Source organism: Terrapene carolina, unplaced genomic scaffold (assembly GCF_002925995.2).
Source record: "Terrapene carolina triunguis isolate 2854851 unplaced genomic scaffold, T_m_triunguis-2.0 Scaffold234, whole genome shotgun sequence".
Taxonomy (NCBI): domain Eukaryota; kingdom Metazoa; phylum Chordata; order Testudines; family Emydidae; genus Terrapene; species Terrapene triunguis.
Window position 1 is genome coordinate 10,749,446 of NW_020664585.1, and position 20,540 is coordinate 10,769,985.

At 44.7% G+C, this 20,540-nt stretch overlaps 1 protein-coding gene across 1 annotated transcript in view; it reads right to left on the reverse strand.

The window, feature by feature from the left end:
* Window positions 1-414: 414 nt before the first annotated feature.
* The window catches only part of TMEM132D (transmembrane protein 132D), a 408,468-nt gene continuing 388,342 nt past the window's right edge, over window positions 415-20,540 (reverse strand). Inside the window, exons 6-9 of the mRNA XM_026656977.1 lie at window positions 11,425-11,630; window positions 9,562-9,835; window positions 6,389-6,580; window positions 415-3,247 (exon numbers count right to left, since the gene is read on the reverse strand). Of these exons, the coding sequence (XP_026512762.1) occupies window positions 2,063-3,247; window positions 6,389-6,580; window positions 9,562-9,835; window positions 11,425-11,630 (1,857 nt within the window). The 3' untranslated portion in view covers window positions 415-2,062. The remainder of the gene's footprint in view (window positions 3,248-6,388; window positions 6,581-9,561; window positions 9,836-11,424; window positions 11,631-20,540) is intronic.

The window sequence follows — 20,540 nt, forward strand, 5'->3', positions numbered from 1 at the left end:
GTTGTCCTCAAAGGAGTGTTTATAAATAGAAACAAGGGCCAATATCTGTAGCTCTCTTTCTGGCCGTCACAAACCGAACACGACCCGCATTTCGTGCAGTAGGCTTTCCAGACAGAACTATACATGAGTGTTATTTGCAAAGAGTTTCAAATCTTGAAAGGGTGACTTGGTGCAAAATGCACTTAATCCTAACGAGTCGGTGTTGTTGTTTTATCTTTCCCCCACATAAAGTGCCACATTACCAGATGGAAAAGTTTGTAATTGGATTGTGCTGAGATCCTTAAATCTGCATGTTCCTTTAATCCAAGAACAGTTGTATACATTGTTGACAGTCTCTTTTACGGTAAATGAGTGCAAGGAGAGAGAGGAGCTCAGAGTAGGAAAAAAGATGAAGCCCACCGAAATGCAAATTTTATTCGCAGTTGGTATGTTTATAAATATATATTACATTCTTACAATCTACAATACATTCTAAATACAGATGGATTCAATCAAGGCTTTTGTGGGTAGGGTGGGGTATTAAATTGGACAACCTAGGTTTGGTGGCTGTGAGAGACTTTGTAGTCAACTAAAGGTATGGGCTCAGTCTGCAAAACAAATGGAGATGGGGGGGGGGGCCCAAATCAAACCATAGTTTCTTGGCACTTTGCCACTGGTGATTAATTCTGGACCAAACAGATGACTCCAGTTTTAGGGCAGGAGGGCACTTCGGATTCAAAGGGCAATTACTGGAATTCTACTATATATACATATAAGAGGACTGAGAAAAGACAATCATCACCGCTGGGTGAAACAAATATTATTTACCAAGCTTAGCCATTCAGCTATTAGGGTGTATAGTGCTCCTCCATGGCCTTCATGCTGCCATATAAATACGCGCAGCAGTTGGTCTGAAGAAGTATGATCAAAACGGAAACGAACAACCTAGCCTCAAAAGGGGAAGGCGAACAAAGAGCCGGTCACTGTTGGTTTCCGAATTCAGCACAACTTATACTTACCCAAGAGAGAGTGGCCAACTTTGGTAAATTACAACAGGTAAAGCAAGTACCAAATTAGTTCCGATGGCTCCGTGCTTGGCAGAACTGCACTGTGGATAAATAAATGTGGATCTCAGGGAAGGGGAAAACCACCAAACTTCCAAAGCAGATCAATGCTAATAAGTGCCCCCCAGGATATCAAATGAGAGTGCTCCAGGAAAACGCTTGGGGAATACAAATTTAAACAGGAAAACCAGATAGAGTGGACTTCTTTAAAAGACCTTGGGTCTCGCAAACCTTTCCAAAGCAAACTTTCCTTTATATGAGCAGTATGTTGATTATAGATTATACCTTCTCCTATTTTACAAATTAAGAAATACTGAAAATTGGCCAGCAAAGTTTATTATCTCAGCATCTACTGAAAAAGAGAGCTTTCCGTTATAATTGTACGTGTATCCATTCTCAGTGCTTGGGAGATGATCATGCGGGTCTGTAAACAACTCAGTCACTCCCCCTCCACCAACCCCCTAGATTCTTTGGAAACTCATAACTCTGCAACTGAGGTTGCTGTGCTGCTCACACTGCAGTTGTCTGTCAGCTTTAAATTAACGTTCTCAGCTGGATGTCCTCTGCTTGTGTCTTGAATGACAAGCTTCCTTTCGTTGATCCGTTTATTCCGAGCCCGATTTTCGCTTTTAACCACAGCCTGTGATATTGAACATTAGAACTGTGTGAGCTTTGTAATATCCAAACTGTGTTGGAGTTTGTTATTTTTATTGATTTCCCGGGAAAGCTCAGAGAATGAGATCTTATTATTTTGCTAAGGTTTATTTTTCCATGTTGCCATGCATCAGAAACCGCACACACATTTTGTTCCAGTCTCCAAGCCCATTAGAAGACTTGAACTGTATGAGCTGTTCAGTATCTCTGCTTTCTTAGCTGGTTTTGGGTTGCTTCTGGGGCTCCACTGAGGTATTATCCACCACTTGACTCTCATTTGCCAACACATTTTTTGCCCCAAGACCCAAAATTAAAGGCAGAAAGGTGAGTGAAAACCAAAAACCAAAAAGGTCCTTAGCGTCTTATTACACACTCTCATGTAATCTCTCCATATAGTTTCTTAGCTCTTTGCACTCCCCAAGGTCCATATCCTGGCATACCCATTTAATATCGTCCTCACTACTCATCAGAATGGAATTGACGGTCGGGCACCCATCGTCGGAGGAGATCGTGGTAAAGGTGGTGAATTTGACTCGTTTCCGCTTGGAGGTAGGAGAGGCGGTCGGTTCACTTTTCTGTTCTTTCCCTTCAATGAATGTGGAGTCTGATGACCTGAAGACTTGGCCATTAACGTTCTTTTGGGCATTTGTGTTGAGGAGATATTTGCTCTCCTCAAAGTCCACCCCTCTGTCAATGGCAGTGATGCACTCATCTTGTTGGGATGAGAAGTTAATGTGATTCTCCAGAAGCTCTGTCCTGTTGCTCAACCCAACCCAGTCATGAGAGTGGCTCATGCCTTCCTGCTCTTCAAAGGGGACCTGCTTGTGCCTGTACTTCAAAGCAAAGGTGACACAGTTGATAAGGAAGACGAGGATTGCCAGGCAGAAGACTCCCAACAAAGCATACATTCCTATCTCCAGATCACTGAGCCCTCTGGGTGACTGCACAAGGTCATTCTCTTCCAAGTCCCCATTGCTTCTTGGCAAGTCCACCTGTGCAGGGAAACTGGTGAAGTCTATTGGAATGTTCTGCAGATGGCTGTCGTCATCCAGAAGGCTTTCTCTGTCCTCTTTTTTACTTAAAATAGACCTGTCCGTGGTAGTTCCTTTACCTTCCATTCGGCCCACTGAGGAGCTGCTGTAATACTGCCCATCTGGCCTAGCTCTGTCCTGCAAGGTGGTTTTCTGACGCCGGTCGCTTGCATGGTTTTCCAGGTGGACACCGGCCCCGCTTGGCTTGCTGTCGCTGATATTAGGGTTGGCATCGCTCTGTCCAAACTTGACTTTAATGCTCCCACTCCCAACAGCCAGGATGCTCTTCCTTTTGGATTTCTGGCATGGTTCACTGATCACCATCTCCACCTTCACCAGTGTCCCCTGGCCTTCAGTCTCAGCAGCGATCACGGGCCACTTGAATGTAGGGTCATGGTGAATGGAGACCACCTTTTCATCTAGAGAGGTAGCGATCAAGGAGAAGTCTTTGACGTCGTAAATATCCAGGGGCATGACAGCTCCATCGCTGAACTGGACCCAGCAGCTGATGGATGCTTCCTGTAATATATAAAACAAACACACACACACACAGAATAATCAGCAAGGGAAACATACTGTCTCCCCACCAATCCCCTCCTGCCCACAAACCATTTATAAGCAGGACAGAAATAAGGCTGAGCAAGAAAATTAATTCCTCACTGAGACGCATAAAAAAATACTAGTTTTAAACACCCATTGGTAATAAGCTTTGTTTTCCCAGGAGATGCTAAAAGGGAGCTGTGTTCTCTGAGATCCATGGAGTCTACTTCAGCATGATAATAAATTGCACGTCAAAAGGCATTACCGGCTACTGACTTCATTTACTGCAGTTATATATTTAAATGAAAAAATATTTATTACATTATTTCTAAACTGCTTAAGATACAAAATCTCCTCTTATTATACATAACATATGTTAAAAGCACCTAATCTAGCAACAGTGACTCCGGGTCTTCGAGCTTCGTTTTTGCCTTTTAGCATAAAAATGTTTTTGCACAAGCTGGGTCAGTGGGGGTTGTTGTTGTTTAAGCAAAACGCTCAAGATAAATGTCATGCTTGCTAACAATGTAAAGCAAGACAATACTCTCCTTCATTTAGATTAGAATTATGATGTCCTGATCTCACATCCTCTAAAGTCAACAGACACATTGTTATTGAATTCAACAGGGGCAGGGTTGAGCCCGAATTCTGCGTCTTATACACACAACAGATTTTCACACGTGTCTAATGATTTTGGGACCCTCCATTTTTGGTTGCCAACTTGAGACACCTTAAGTAGAGACACTCAAAATTGTTAGTAGCTTCTAAAAAGTTTGGCCGGCACATACATACACCTACTCCAGATATTCAGTTGGTGTAAATCAGTGTAGCTCCATTGGAGTCTATTTCCACAATCTACATCTAACTATTTTATATGTATTTAAAGAGTAGATCACAGACCTGAAGAATAAAACAACTAACCAAAAAAACAGGCTGTTTTTACATCCTAACTTAATGCACATGCGGAGAGTAAACCTTTTTCTTTGTTTTTTAACATCATGTTTACCAGTGGTTCTCCCGTACAGGTCACAGGAGATAGCCTACACTGTAATAGGATTCTCTGCTGTTTTAAGTAAGGGTCTCATTCTGAAATCCTTACTCAGGAAAAACTCCCAGCATCCTCAATGGGAGCTTTGCCTGTGTCCTTATTTCAGGACCAGGCCCTAAGACTTTGCTGGCTCTGTCATAAATCCTGGCTTTGTGTTTATTAATCTTCAGATGTTTCTTGAAGGCCACACGGAATTTATGGCATCAACTCTCATCCTCCCTCTGTGCTGCTTAAACCAGCATAATCATTTAATAATTTCACATTGCTCTCCTTATTGGGAACGTGCTTTGAAATATAATGTGCTAAGCAAGGGGAGTAATTGGGCACCGATCAAAACTCGTACAGCCCTGCCAGGGTGAACATTTTCCTTTCTGGTTTGTTACATTTTCGCCAGCATTCTGAGTGTGCCACTGCACCCAGAAGAGGGATTCAAAAAGACTTGATTTCTTGGAACTGAAATGTCAGAGCGGTGTAGCATGCTGGGGCTAAATGCCATCAAACCCAGCTTCTGAGCTGATTTCAAGGTAGGATGTTTAGCTCCACATGTCAGCAATGGATTAGCTCATTGGCTCTGTTTCTAGCTGCATGGCATCATCTTCTTAGCTCTTGGAAGTCTATGGGAACCTGATTTTTATTGCGCTAAAAAGACAGCAGCCCTATGTTACTTCTCATCCACCAGCTCAAGGATGAGGCCCTGCGATGAATTAGAGTCTCTCACCAGTTGGCCAGAATTCAAATGTATTTACCCTTATCATTTACCTTTAAAGCACAAAATGTGTTTAAACATAAAGGGCCCAATTCGTCCTGTGTCACTCCATGGTCTTCCCTGGTGTAAACCCATTGATGACGTTGGTATAAAAAATAAGTAATTTCAAATGCAGACAACAGCGTAAGAAAGAACAAAGATCAATCAGTCACTGATAGCAAATTTGTTAAATGATCCAGTGTTTTCAGACTCAATGAGCTGTGTGAATGTGGACAACGCAGGGCTGCTGAGTGCCAGGGCATGAGTGCATCATGTGATTCAAGCACTCAGGTCCCCAGCAAAGCGGTTTCAAAGTGAGGGTGTGAGAGAGAGCAATGCACTGGCTGAGCATCACACGGGATCGGAGTTTGAGTCCGGCATTCCTGGGACCCGCAAGAGTTCAGGAGGAAGTGTCTGGTGTTGCTCATAAGGGAAGGCTCAAGCAAATGCCGGAACAAAGCTGATGGCCCCTGGTGGGAGCATTACCCAACTGTCCTCAGAAACAGGGGCTTTTGAAGGGATGGGGATGAGCAGAAGTGAAGTGAGAGACCTTGTGGCCCCTGACAAAGGAGACAAGGGGTGACTGAAAAATCAGCCCTTGCTTAAGAAACCTCCATAACATAGGTCAGTAAGAACGGGAGGTTCTCAGGGGCATTTTGAAATACTCGTAGCAAGTAACTAAAGACGGAGGTGGCTGGCATTATAGCAAGTCCAGCCCCATCTGTTAGCGGTTTACAGCACAAGAGACCCTGCTCTGTTCTCATTTGCACCAGTGTCAATCTGGAATAATTCCACCACCACCGGCAGTTACTCCAGTATGAATGAGAGAAACTGGATCACAATAGTTTACTGTAGGGAAATACAGCGCTCTTTCCTTTTTTATCTCCAGACTGGTGCATACATAGATGTCCGCCCCGGCCGGAGCTTGAGGGGCGGTGTGTTCATTTGGATGGAATAAATGGGGCCAGAGACCCCAACAGCGGGATGGGCGGGTTATGTTGTTTATTTATGGCATGTGACTGGGTCGTCTGTGGGGCTTTGCGTTATTTATGGGCTGTGAACCAAAGAGACGGAGAGGGTTTGTTTGTTGGCACTTGGATTTTTGTTTTACAGGCATATTGCCTTTTTTTTATGGGAACGTTGTTTTTCTATTAAGGCGCCTGGTGACCTTCAGATGTAGGTGCCTATAAATTACAATGTTTTGCTAGAATATTATTAATAAAAGGCCACCTGATCCCATCAGCTTAGCTGGCGGGAAATGCTGAGTAGATTGGGGCTCAGAAGTGCCATCCTGTCAGTCAACAACACATGCACTGGGTCCTTGTACCTGCTTTGGTGACTGAAGAAGCTCCTGTGCTACTGCTGTAGCAAAGATGGCCTTATTGCTCCCTGAGCTGAGCTGCAGGGAGAGCGACAATCCAGTTACCAGCTGGACTCCGAGGTCTGTTATGGTCACCTTCTCGTCCAGAACTGTCACGGTCTTCTCAGCCAAGATGGCGTCCGAAAGAGGGGACAGGATCTGAAAAGAGAAATCGCTATTAGCGCTGGATGTTTTTGGATAGCACCCAGCACAACGGCATCCCCAATGGGCCCTCCGGTGCTATTGTAATGCAGATAAATAATCAATTGTACTATTCGTTAGTGCACAGATTTAATATTAGGGCTATCTTTATACATTAATAATAAATGATAGGTTAATCAATTGTCATAAACTGATATTGAGTCCAACAAGTAAATAGGCTGCTTACGAACATATACAACACCTTTTACTAATGCGCTTATAACTGCTATTCACATCTGTAACATCCTTAGAACATCTATTAATCATTTATTAATAGAGTTGGGAGATATTTTTTCAGCAAGTAGTAAATTCGCTTAAAAATGCACATTTTGAGTCACCGAAATTATTTGTGAATTCAGGTCAAACTCAGGGAATAGTTTCGGCTAGAAAAAAAAAAATTTCCCCCGGAAATGACAAAACGTTTTGTTTCGACATTTTCAAAACGAACCATTTGGAATTTCATTCCCAAATGACGTTTGCAATGTTTCGTTCAACTAAACACATTCTGGGGGTTCAGTTTCTGTGATAAAAACAGTTTCAGTTACAAAGTAATCGATTTGTTTCCAGGTTTTTCAGTTCAGCCACCACACTGAAAAACCAGTTGTTCACTCAGCTCTCTTTATTAACCCTTTCTAAGTTCATTATAAATGTAACTGTAATAGTATGTGCAATTAAATTGGTAATAATTAAAAAAGTATGGGTGGGGGGGTAGAGGTAGAAAAACCTTTTACTAAGATTCTAAATATCACAAGACAATTTGTAAACAATTAGTAGAATGAGTTTCATTCCAAATTCTTGCCCTGCGGTACTAAAGGATAAGAGCACACTGCAGAAAACGGTTGTGACAATGGGACGGAAACATAGAAAGGAGGTTTGTTCTGACTAAAGGGATCTGAATACACTGAGCAGGAGAAGTTGCCAGACTGAGACACCACTAACCACAGACTTGTATTTAGAAGGGGGCTTAGTTTAATGATGCTTGTGCGGTGGGCTACACTTTGCCAAACAGGTTCTTTAAACATACCGAGCTATCAGTTTCTTTCCCTTTGAATTCCCTTTTCAGAGTCACTCAAGATATTTATGTGCCCTTGTAGTGAGAACTGCAAGTCCCAGAGTCTTGGAGGCCTATAAAAAGACCTTTTTATTGAGGCTCCCAGGCGTAGCAGCCCCAGAAGCCCAAGATGCAGCTATTTAAGGGGCTGTCCTGAAAGTCTGGGGTCATGAACATACCTGAAGATGAGGCAATTATCTTCCTTTTAGCCCCAATGCCTGCTGATAGGTTGTCTAGTTGGGAGTACGTATAGGAGATTTATCCTTTCAGTTCTGGGACCTCGCTTCCCAATCCAGTGAATAGGTTACCAGAACAGGTGTTAGCAGAGCTAGCTTCTGGTTTTTTGGCTCTGCCACTGACTCTCTGTGTGACCTTGGGTAAGTCATTTAACCTCCCTATGTCTCAGTCTTGCCATCTGTAGAATGTAGTTAATGGTCCAAATTCTCAGCTACCGTTAATTGGCATAGGTCCACTGAAGTCAATGGAGCCATGCCAATTTACACCAACAGAGAATTTGGCCTAATGACACTTATTCTCATCCTTTCTAAAGCACCTAGAGATGCTTGGCTGGAAAGCACTATCTGAGCACTGATTGCTATTATTGCTTTGTGGGTGTCCCTGTCCCTGTAATGTTTATATTCTGTAACACAACTTGAATTTCAATAATTTCAATTCCAGGCTTTCATATTTCATATTTCCATCCTAATTCTTCAACCTGCCCTAGTTAATACCAGCTTTAGTGCCTTGCTTTGTCAATTTAGGCCCTGACAATATGAAGTTATTTCACCAGCTGCCTCCCTTGTGATATCTGCAGTTGTGTATCTGGTATCAAAAAAGTATTAGTCAAATATAGGCAGAAGTGGGTTCTGATGTTACATGGAATGGGATAAAATTACTGAAGCCTGCAACCCACATGCTTCAGGACATAGGTTGATCAATAGCTGGGAAGAGAAAGTAACCTGTCCCATCCCCCCAGCCAGCAGAGTATTGCACCAGTGAGTGTATTAGGTAGGTTTTTACACTTTCCGCTGAAACATATGGTCTTTGCTTCTGTTGCAGAAGGGACACTGTGCTAGATGCATGATCAGTGGTCAATGGCTGCATTCCTGTGTGTTCAAATGCTAGTTTTTATGTGTGACTGTATGGCTGGTGAAAGCCCTTGAGACCGAAATCCTCATATTAGCCGCAGAATAGACACAGCTTGGACACTGTCCATGCAACCTTCCCTACTCATGTGCCTCAACCCTGACTCAAAGATTCACCATCTCAGGGGGAGAGGGTCATTCAGCCTTCAACCCCATTCAGTCCATGGCTTCTCCACTAAGACTGCCAACAAGGGGGCATATTTGTGCCAGACATGGTGTTTTTGATGATGTGGGCACAGTGCCCACTGCCCAGCGGACGACTCAGACCACCACTCATTTTTGACATAGGCTGCCAAATAGGCATCGGATGGCAGAAGCTTTCAGATACTAGCAGCCCAGGCCAGATTCAAAGCCAGGACCCAGCGTAACAGTGAAAAAACTTTGTAGTCTCTTCCCGATACCCCAATTCCTGTCTTCCTATCTAAGAGAGTCCCTCGAAGCCCCAACCCCTGGGGGGGAGGGTGGAAGGGGAGGGAGGTGTGGTGGTATATCCAGTTATAAAGATAAGAACAACTTGTAAAATTCAGATCTGGATCCAGGTTTAGATTTCATCCTCTGTCCCGCCACGGGTCTGAGGGTGTTGGATCTGGGAGAGATTGGTTTGACTCCATTTCTATGCTCCTATTCCTAATGAAGGGACTCCCCTGGTGATGCTTGCCAAGTGCTGTTCTCAGGAGGGCAGGGTAAAGCCTTGTACACCAAGGCGAAGGAGGAGGGGGAGCCCAGCAGCCAGTTTTCCCTACCTGAATTGTCGTCATTCCAAGTTCTTGTCCAATCAAAACCTGTCCGCCTTGCAGCTTCGCGATTCTGGGCTCCTCCACCTGCATGAAGTCACTCACCAGCTCCGTGATATCCACCTGCCAGTCAGAGCCTAGCAAATAGCTCAGCTGGCCACTTGGGTCAGAGGGCTCGGCTACAAACTGTGTGAGGACTCGCACCATGGCGTGCTGGTACTGCAGGGTGCAGCCTCTGCCCTTCCGCTCGTCCTCTTCTTCGTCGTCGCTGTCTCGGGCTGGTCTGGGGAAACCAAAAAAATCAAGCACCCCAAGGAAGGAGGGCGAGGCTGTGTGCCCGGCTGCAACGGCTTGTTAAGCACTGATAGGAGCATCCAAACAGGGAGCTGGGGAGCGCCTCAGCTCTTTCCTCTCTCTTGCCCGGCACACCCAGGCTACGTCCAATCCTGCAGCTTCTTCCTCTAGAACATTTCTGACAGAAGTCACAGTCCCTCATCTCCCCCCAGGATGACGTAGCCTCCTGGTTTCTCTCACCTTCACAGCACCACGCCCCTGGTTCACACAAAAAGCAGCTTCTAAAGTCGGCTCCCTTGCCTGCGCCTCTGACCACCCCGCTAGGGTGACCAGATGTCCCGATTTTATAGGGACAGTCCTGATATTTGGGGTTGTGTCTTATATAGGGGCCTTTTACCCCCTACCTCCTGTCCCGATTTTTCACACTTGCTATCTGGTCACCCTTCACCCCACCCCTCCCTCACCTCCAGTGACTTCCCACGTCAAGTCCAAACTTTTCATCTTCACCTTCACACCTCTTATCCCATGACTCACCCCACTCTGTCTATGATGCCCGACTTGTCTGTGCTTTTGTCAGCGATGGACATGAACGTCTCCTCTGCGCTCTTATCAGCTGCCCATACCAATATCTCCATGCTGCCAGTTAACGCATGGAAACCCCTCTTTAAATAGGTCTGCAAGGCCAGGCCTTCAAATCCCTCCATCAGAACCCTTCTACTGTGACGCTTCAAGGAAACCAGTCAATAAATCAGGGGCAGATGGGAATAGTTCACACCTACTTTATCGATTTGTTATAATAGTAATTAATACAATTGTCAGTGTATATACACCCATATCCCTCTGGTCCACCCTTCATGTGCCACTTGCCTTTGCGGACTGTAAGCTCTGTGGGGCAAGGACTGTGTCTACACAGCACCTAGCAAAATAGGACCCTGATCCTGATTTCATAGAATCATAGAATATCACGGTTGGAAAGGACCTCAGGAGGTCATCTAGTCCAACCCTCTGCTCAAAGCAGGACCAATCCCCAACTAAATCATCCCAGCCAGGGCTTAAAATGCTATGGCCTCCCTGTCAGGGAATCGAACCCCGGTCTCCCACGTAGGGATACTTACCACTATACTAACAAGGATGTACCTATTGTAATATACATATGGAATATATAAGTGATGCAAACACAATTAGTAATTATTATGCTTAATAAATAGTTATTAATAATAAATTAAGCAATGGCATCCCATTTACCAGGCCTCAGACCAGACAGATCTGGTCTTTGCTGATGTCTTGTAGTATTGCATAAGTGAAAACACTGACCCTGCCTCACCCGGCCAACAAGCTATTTCCATTTAAGCCACTAGTGCTATAAAAGGAAATTGATTTTCAGTGCGGATCCATGCAATCTGTGGTTCCTGTTGTCCTAATAAGTACAATGCGACAACTGATTGAATAAATGTCTGGTGACCTTCAGGTTTACACCGGAATTGCATTAAGGCCAAATGAGTGTGTGCAGATCCGCTGGCCATGTCAGCTGCTTGGCACGTGAACAACCCAGATTGAACATTCGCTAATGAAACTTACCTCTTATTAGAGATGATAGGGACCCTCCACCCCTTGATCTGGTTTAGTTCTGTGTCAGAAATCTCTATCTGCAGTGGGAGGCGAGGAACCCAGACTGTCATTTCCAGTGGGGCAGTCAGATGCTGGTAAGTAAAATTAACGATGACATTCACTTTGCCTTTCATTTCCTTCCCGTTGACAAAGACGTAGTCACATCTGTCAGAAACCTGTAAAAGGGAAAGGAGGAAAAAATTAATGAGTCTCTGTACAAAATTATAAAGCTCACCCCGTGCTGAGTGAGTGGGAGGGAGGGAGAGATAAGATTCGGGTTTGAACTAGTTCCAAACTCTGAGGACAACTAGCAACAACAAGAAAGGTGCCTGGTTTGCCATTTGCAGACTGCATAATTTAGGAATACTTGCGAGCAAACAGGCTTTTCCTGCTATAAATATTTCCAATGGGAGCTATCATAAAAGAACAGCTCCATTCAGTTCTCAGCCCCACCATTAGGACCTCTGGCTCTGGTTCTGAACTTGTTCTGGCTCTGATGGAAGTCCACTGAGTCATGGTCCCAGCCCCCCAGTAAGTCAGAGAGATGGTATTAAGTTCCCTCTCCTCCAGTTTGGTGTGATTCTAAGGAAATGTGATGTAAACATGAGGAAAATCAGATGGGTAGGTGCCTGCACAGGATAATCAATAGGAGGAATATTTCCCTGATCAATTCTGAAATGATGTCCTGGAGTGGTGATGGTGGTTGCTGTATTGCAGGAAGTAGCATTAAAGATTCCCTCTGAATCAGTACTGGACCAACACCGACACGTGGCATTAGGGGTGCTGTGCTTCTGGGGGTGCCACCTTTCAGAAAAGACACAAAGCTGAGGTCCGTTTGTGAGAGCATTCTGTGCATTTCTGTGGAGTGGTGTGAACAGCTTCTGGACATTCTATGCTTCCTCTGTGGCTTCCCTTCTCCTGTCCTGGTCCTCTTCCCACTATCTCTGCTAATTCTTAAACACCCCCAGCTCCTCTGGTCCCGTCACCCTTCCCTCTTCTTGCACCGCATTTCTCCCTTCTTCTTGCTTCCCAGCCTTCCATAGTTTAGATGAACTCTGGGCTCTGTTCAAGTGATGCTATAACCTACCGTTGTTTTCCCTAGTGTCCTGCATCATACAGAATCCAAGTGACTTGTAGGTTATTCTAGGATGGTCCAATCCTGCTATCTTTGACTTCAGTGGGAGTTTTGCATGAGTAAGGACTACAGGACCTAGTCCCTAATGAGGGATAGTAGAGAAATGGAGCAGGACGCTCACAATCCAAACAAACCCAACATGCTGGGGATGGTGGAGCTGTCAATATAATAAGGCTATGTTTGGGGGCCTTGAAACATTTTTTCCCCAGTTTCATAAGGGATAAGAATACATTTTGAGGACAGTACCACAGAATAAAACAAGCATATGCAAAGCAAACAGAAAATGGTATTTTGTTGTTCAACAGAGACAGAGGGAGTTTTCTAATCCATCCATATCTGGAGGCATGTATTCATCGTGTCAATAGGGCTCCATTTATCATTGTGAGGTCTTAAATCTCTCTTGATACAAAAAGCACTCAAATCGGATTGAAAAAAGTTTTACTGAAACAAGTCCAGACAGGTTTATTATAATTTACTGCACGGGCGGTTCCTTGAAAGACTACACATGCTGAGGATTATTTGATATTAGCATTTCCCCTCAACCTCGCCCTAATAAAGAACACTTGATTTTTGCATTTTAAAAAGCTGAATAAAATAGTGCCTTTGTTAATGTACAGCATGAAAGGGAGGAGGAGGTGTGTGTGTGTGTTGTATGATAAAAGTTATTAGTTTCATCAAGAGATGGGGGAGAACCAGACTTCATTCTGAACCACTTTTGAACTCTGGCAGTTCAAATGAAATGGAACTCCTGTCTAAACCACCCCTGGTCTGGTAAACCCAAACCTGAAGCCCAATGTCCTCATATTTGACACTTGTGGCAAAGACGGAATTGGGCAATGACTCTCCCATCAATTTCTGTTCCCTCCTTCCCACCAGCACAGCCAGCTCAGTAACCGACTGGATCCTCCATTTGTATCATTTCTTCCTCTGGAAGAAGAAAGTGTCTGCTCAACCATCTGCAGAAGATGCCTTTACTTCTTCAAACATGGCCCAGAATTCCTTGGCTGCAGCGGTGTGCCGAAAGAAGTGTGGTAGGTGATAGTACAAAGGATTCTGGGAGGCCAAGGCCTTGCTGCAGCCAACAGCAGAAACAGAAACCTCCTGTCCCTTTGGAGGATGAACCAGATGGGTAGAAACTCTAACTGGAGAACAAGAGTTTGGGAGGTTTCAGAGTAGCAGCCGTGTTAGTCTGTATCCGCAAAAAGAACAGGAGTACTTGTGGCATCTTAGCGACTAACAAATTTATTTGAGCATAAGCTTTCGTGGGCTACAGCCCACTTCATCGGATGCATAGAATGGAACATATAGCAAGGAGATATATATACATACAGAGAACATGAAAAGGTGGGGGTTGTCCTACCCACTCTAAGAGGCTAATTAATTAAGATGAGCTATAATCAGCAGGAGAAAAAAACCTATTGAAGTGATAATCAAGATAGCCCATTTCAGACACTTTGACAACAAGATGTGAGGATACTTAACATGGGGAAATAGATTCAATGTGTGTAATGGCTCAGCCATTCCCAGTCTCTGTTCAAAGAGTGTGGGACTGCCCAGCTGATCAGTGTCCGAGGCAGTCATTGTGCTCTTGCAAAAATAATACCCTAGGCAACCACCTACTTAGCTTATCTCTTGGGCTGCCCCTGACTTGCCATATGGATTGATATCGAAAGGTTCTACGTTAGCGAAACTAGGATCTACCAAGAAAGAGATGGTCCTGTGTGTCTACAGCTGATCTCAGCAGAAGACATATCGTCCGTCCAAAAGCTCAGGGTGGGAGCATAAACCAAGCCTACCTCAATACTGTGAGTCTGACAAGGGTCGGACACAATGTCCTTTCCAAGCCATTTCTGACAACACTTTATTCATAATAACCTGTAGCCCTGGCTATCAATACTGCTGAGAGTTACTAAATCTCACTCAAGCGCTTTGGCAGCTATTGCAGGAGTCTAGGTGAGCCGACAAGACCTGTTCATTACAGCTAGTTAAAATATATGAGTAAATGTACATGTCAAATAATTTATTAACTACCACTTTACAGTGCTGATGATCTGAAGGAATGATCTATTAAAACCCTGAACTCTTTTCACAATCCATTACCAGCCAGACCTTCTTTTCCATTATGTGGATATATTTAATATTTCTGACTTCTGAATGCATAATCTTGCACTTATCTGAATTTAATGCCGTTTTCTACTTTTCTGTTTAAATGCGGAGTGAATTTAAATGTTATTTAAATATCACCAGCTTTTGTGGCACAATTTACATCCTTGGTATTTTGTTTTTCAATACAAAGGGCTTAATAGCAAAACCATTTCCACATTTTTTTGTCCCCGCCCTTTAGCTGCATGGATGGATTCTTGTGTGTGTAGGGTAGATTCCATCCCCAGGGCCCTGGAAGAGAGCAGTCCTTCCACTTGGATCTGTACAAGGGGCACAGTGCTGCCCTACAGGTATTGTGCTCACATGAATTGCATCATTCTTCCCCAGGAGCGCCGCCAGCTTTTTTGCCACCCTAGGCGGCGGAAGGTCCGGCCCCCGAAATGCCGCCCCCAACAGAGGCGGCAGAAGGTCCCGCCCCCGAAATACTGCCGACGACCGGAGCGGCTGAAGATCCGGCCGCTGCGGTCGCCGCCCCTCAAATTTTTTCACCTAATGGGTTGTGCCGGCCCTGTTCTTCCCACCTGTATTCTCCAATGTCCTGTCTGCCAGACAGGAGGGCACAGGACCCTCAGGCAGTGACTGGTACTCCTGCTCCATCTCTCATCTCACGTTACCTCGCATCTGCAGGAGAGGATCTTCCATTCCCCGCTAGCACTGTGCGTTCCTCCTAATCCTTCTGTGTGTTTTAAGTGATGCTCTGACACTGAAAATCTCTGGTGTGCTAATGAGCTTCAGCTGCTACTTGCTGGTTCGCTCTTTTCCTTGGGATGCCCGCGAGGAGAAAAATTAGACAAAGCCTCAAAGCTCTCGTTTACACCTGAGTCATTGCAGATCAAAGTTCAAGCCGAGGTGGCTCCGAGGAAAATAATCAGCCAGGGAGCTGAATGCCTCAGATACTTAGCTTGCCTCTGCACACTGAAGCCCGGATACCGACTGCAATGAATGGCCTGTAAATGGGGATTTTCCTTTCTCAAACTTGAGGCCAGTGTATTAGCTTACAACTCCAGTGCCTCACTTACAATTAGCTATACTAAGCAATTACGCAGCCTTAACTAATTAACTCCATGCCTTGGGGAGGCAATTAATCAAGTATCTTCATTTCCTAGAGGGGGAAGCTGAGGCAGAGAGGCTAAGTGTCTCCCAAGGACAGAGCTGGGACCAGACCCCCAAGCGGCTCTTGGGTATAAGTAACTTCTGACACTGATCTGAGCGTGACAGCCGGGGTGAGGTTCTGTGCTGGACTTCTAGGAGCTGCACCTTAGAACTTGCAGCCCAGGGGGCCTAAGTTACATCAGCCTCCCTGAGTTGTCCTGTGTGTGGCAGCATTGCCCAGAATCTCGGTCGCCTCAGCATGCCTCTCCCACCCCCAGCTCTGCCCCTGCCATGCCCCAGCACTGAGGAGCTTGAGGAGGTCCCTGGGAGCAGCCTTACAGTGCCTGTACCAGGGGAATCCTCCGCAGCAGGATATAGGGCTTTGAGGGCATCTTTATGCCACTCTGGCCCTTTTATGCGACATAAAGGAACCGAAGTGGGGGTGAGAATCTCTCCCTTTTAAAAGGGAGTTATTCCTGATTTACACAGGGTGAGAGGAGAATCAGGCTGCCAGATTTTGAATTCATTAATGGTCATGCAATGGAGAGAGAAAATAAAGCTGGCAGGAAAACAGACTTCCCCAGGGTTATCATAAACAGGGGAGCAAACCAAAACCCCAATACTACTGCAAGAATGATTAAAGAAATGCCTTGATCTTGTGCCGTTAAGATTATAATGTATAAAAACAAACAGATGCAGGCGGGCAGGGAGAGATTGAGCGGTTCGGTTACCCAATCTCTCCCGTTTACTGCTCTGTAAATGAAGAGAGCAATAATTATTTGATCATTCAATTCCCAGCCAGTCCTTTGGATGAATAAACACGATGGTTCGGTTGCAGTTTGTTCACAATGCCAACAGAGCAGCACCAAGACATGGTATAACATATACTTCATTTTCATAAATCAGGCCAGGGCATTCAGAAACAGGTCATCATTAAAAAAAGCAGATTATCTTTGCCTTGTTTTACTTCAGACATGTCCAAACCATTCATCTTAAAGCAGAAAGAGAAAATTCAGCAGAAGAGAGAAAAAGGATATAGGTTTTCCAAAAACCAGGCAGTTTCTCTATCAGTCTGTTTCCTTCTTGCAAATAGCTCTTTCGGTGGCCTATGTGAAATGAGTTTGATGGGTCTCAGTTGAGCACCCTCAGGTAGCAAGTGTAAAAAACCGAGACAGGAGGTGTTCTTCACCCTTCACCATCTGAGACAGAAATAGGGAAGCTCCAAGTTTATTAAGCTCATGAGTACAGTGAATGAGGGGTGTGTGTGTGTGTGTGTGTGTGTGTAAGCAAACTTCTCCCTGTAGGAGTGTTGTGGGGGGTCAGCCCAGAATAAGTTTATTTACCTCAGACAATTTCCAGAGAACTAGTAAGCACATTTTAAAAGGTAGATGCCTCATAAATATCTCTATATTAAATAAGAATCTGTCTATGACATGTGAAATACAAAAGCCCCTTTTCATCAATCAAGAAGGGTAGGCCTGGAACCCTGTACATGTAGGTGTGCACAAATTCACCCTGAAATCAATCTCATGTTTTCCACACAGACCTGATGATTTATTTCCCTTCGGTCTAGCTTCTGATGTTTGATCTCTCTCAGGGCTGGCGATGCTCTGTCCCCCTAGAAATGAAACAAGCCGGGAGGGGACGGTGGAGGTGGATTCCCTTTTCTTTTGCTGCTAATGTGCTGTTGTCATACCCCTCTCTGGGCTCTGGCCACTGCTAATGCCAGGACATAATAATGCCATTAAATCATTACAGTGCCGCTCTCTTGCTAGAGCTTTTTGGACCATCGTATCACCATAGGTTTCCACACAAATGTGCTGAGCTGTCCTCCATTTAATTTACAGAGGATACAGTTAGCTCCCACAAGACCCTCCAGATAATCTCTCAACATGGGGAAGCTTTTATCTCCCGAGGGGACGGTCTCTTAAATGGCATTTGTAACAGTGAACTTGGAAGTACAGAGAAGTGCCTGGGGTTTGGTTTGGCTCCTGCAACTCCCCTCTTTCTCTTATGCTGGCGAACAGCTAGAAAAGCTTTAGCAAGCTTCCCCTGAGCCACATACATCTAATTTCAGTCAACCACAGCAGCAGAGGGTTAGAGGCTGCTTGTCACCAGCACAATACAGGGTGATAACAGTGGAACTATGAAGTAGGTATGTGGCCATGTCATGAATGCACTAACCAAAAGATTTAAGGCAAATTGGGTGTGGTGTGGGGATCAATCATCCTACAAAATTTGTAGGGTGAGATTTTCAAATTGGCCTAACTCTAAACTCTGACGTTAATGGCAGAACTTACATCGACTTCAGTGGGAATAGAAGCACTGAGTGCTTTCAAAAATCCCACCAATTAACTACTCATTCTTCTTGAGACAAATGCCAATCTCCCAGACAGAGCTGTGCATAATGTAGCCCAAGACTATGCACCCAACTCACTTGGTGTCATTGCAAACTTGAAAGTGTTGCTGCTCTAGCAAACTGAGGAGTTTTTCCCTGGAAAGCAAATATGGACTTGAAAGGGTGGATTCTATGCTGTGCCGAGACACCTTACTTTTCACTGTTAACGTGTCTGATTGTGTTGTTTAAAAAGAAACCAACTTGTCGCTCCAAAGTAGCACATGGACATTCCAAGCTCTTCAGTTTTGATTGCAAGCGAAATAGTTACAAAGCTTCCTTATTATTTTTTTTCATAAGATAGAACACAGAAATGGGAATATGTTTCTTCCTCTTGTGGATGGTATTGGATTTTGGAGAGTTCACCCTCTTATCTGAGCAAGCGAACACAAAGCCTTTGGCATCCCTGTTCAGCAGAAGTCATCAACAGAAGCCAGACACTCCTGCAACCAGGCAGCGATTCTCCACACACTTTTCACTCTAACTTCTTACATCTGATTCTGGGCTGATTTGCATCTGTGTCATCGTGTATCGCCGTGCAAAGGGCCCGTGAAGGAGGTGTAAAACGCTACCACTACTGTAAGAGAGGAATTCTGACTTGGTAGCATTCTACACCCACTGTCTACAGGTATAAAGGCCTCTGCGAAGTTCTGGGCAGTGAAGAATCGTGATAGTTGGCCCCACTGCCTGTCCTAACAACACCGCTCTGCTTTTCTCATACTTATTAGAAACTGTCTGGGGTAAATGTTACCTTGGATGGCTAATTCACCAGCTAGTCAGCCCTGCCTTTGTTAGTTTACTGGGCTGAGTGGATTCCTCGGGTCTGGAAAGAAGGCAGGAAGAATAGTGCATTTTGTATTTTACAATGGAAGGGTACCACATTTCTTTCTTAGCTCACAGCAACACCAGAGACTGAAGCACTTCCCCACCTCGTTAGCATCATTTAGCCCACATGTGATATTGATTACAAATCCTTACAGGAAACCGTTTCCCCCCCCCCCCCTGCGGTAATTCTGTTGGCTCTTTTACAAAGAGGCACCTAATAAGTCTATGAAAATGAGAAGCCCATAGGTCAGTTATGAAGACTCTGGATTAGGGCATCTTGAGGGACAGACGATTAGGAAAGCTAGTCTTCACTGTTCCCAATTGACAGCTTATATTTCAGGAATGCACCATGCGCTGGGCTTCTAATCTTAATGCATGGCAATGTAGGACAGTAATCCTTCCCCGTGCAAGCACCGTTCTCCTTATATTGTACATTTCAAATACATAACTGCCACCTTGGCAGGCTTACCAGATATTTGCTGATTTAGGATGGCGCATATTGCTTAGCCCACAAGCATAAGCAGTAGTAATTAGCAAGATAAATTATATTAATGAGTCCTGCCGGAATCAGTGCTGTCACTTAGAAGAACAGGAGAGTTTTCCAGCCTTTCTATAACAAGGAAAAAGTGATTGGCCAGGAAAATAACAAATGGAACTCATTTGAGCTTTGAAAGACTCCAGGAGGCACCTAAGCTTTGTGTCAAGGTGCAAAAGGAAGAAATCATTATCATCCCTATTCTGTAAGACATTGGCAAGTGCCGCGGGGAATGTGGCATCACCTTTAACCACAGATACTTAGCAGACAGCGGAAGAATGAGATACACGATTGTGAAGTCTGGGAACTGACCTCAGCCTGAAACTACACAAGACAGGGACAAGTGACTGACAGTAGCAGGGTGGCAAGACAGGAGGTAAAGTTGACCCAAGACCACTGTGTAGCTAGAAAATACACCCTTCCTGGTTTTGAATCCAATCAGAACCAAAACCACAGGAGATCAGAATCTAATAGTAAAAATCTATTGGTGGTAGCACATTGCCTGACCACACCAAAGGATGCTGGAATCAGGAATAATTACTGAACATCTGCTCCCTGAGCTACAGTATTTCCCTGTGTAGTAGAGAAGAGAACTTTTTTATTTTAGAGGGAAAGGGGTAGGAAACAGAAGTTGCATCAATTTTAGACCAGATTCTATTACCCTCACTCACCCTTGAGTAGAGCTTTCTCCCATAAGTAGACCCATTGACTTCTGTGCTATTTGCAGAGGGAGGTGCTACTCAACATACAGTGTCTCGGTCTCCTCAACTATCAGTACCTGTGTGTCGGTGGCACTAACATCCTAAGCTGTGCTGTTCCACAGCTGGAGCAAAAAATACACAGCCTGGCTTAAAGCTCAGCTATTTAACTCCAGCCAAATCCTAAATCTGATGTTGCCTTGAAGTCTGTCAAAATGTATTTACTCTGGGGGGGGGGGGGGG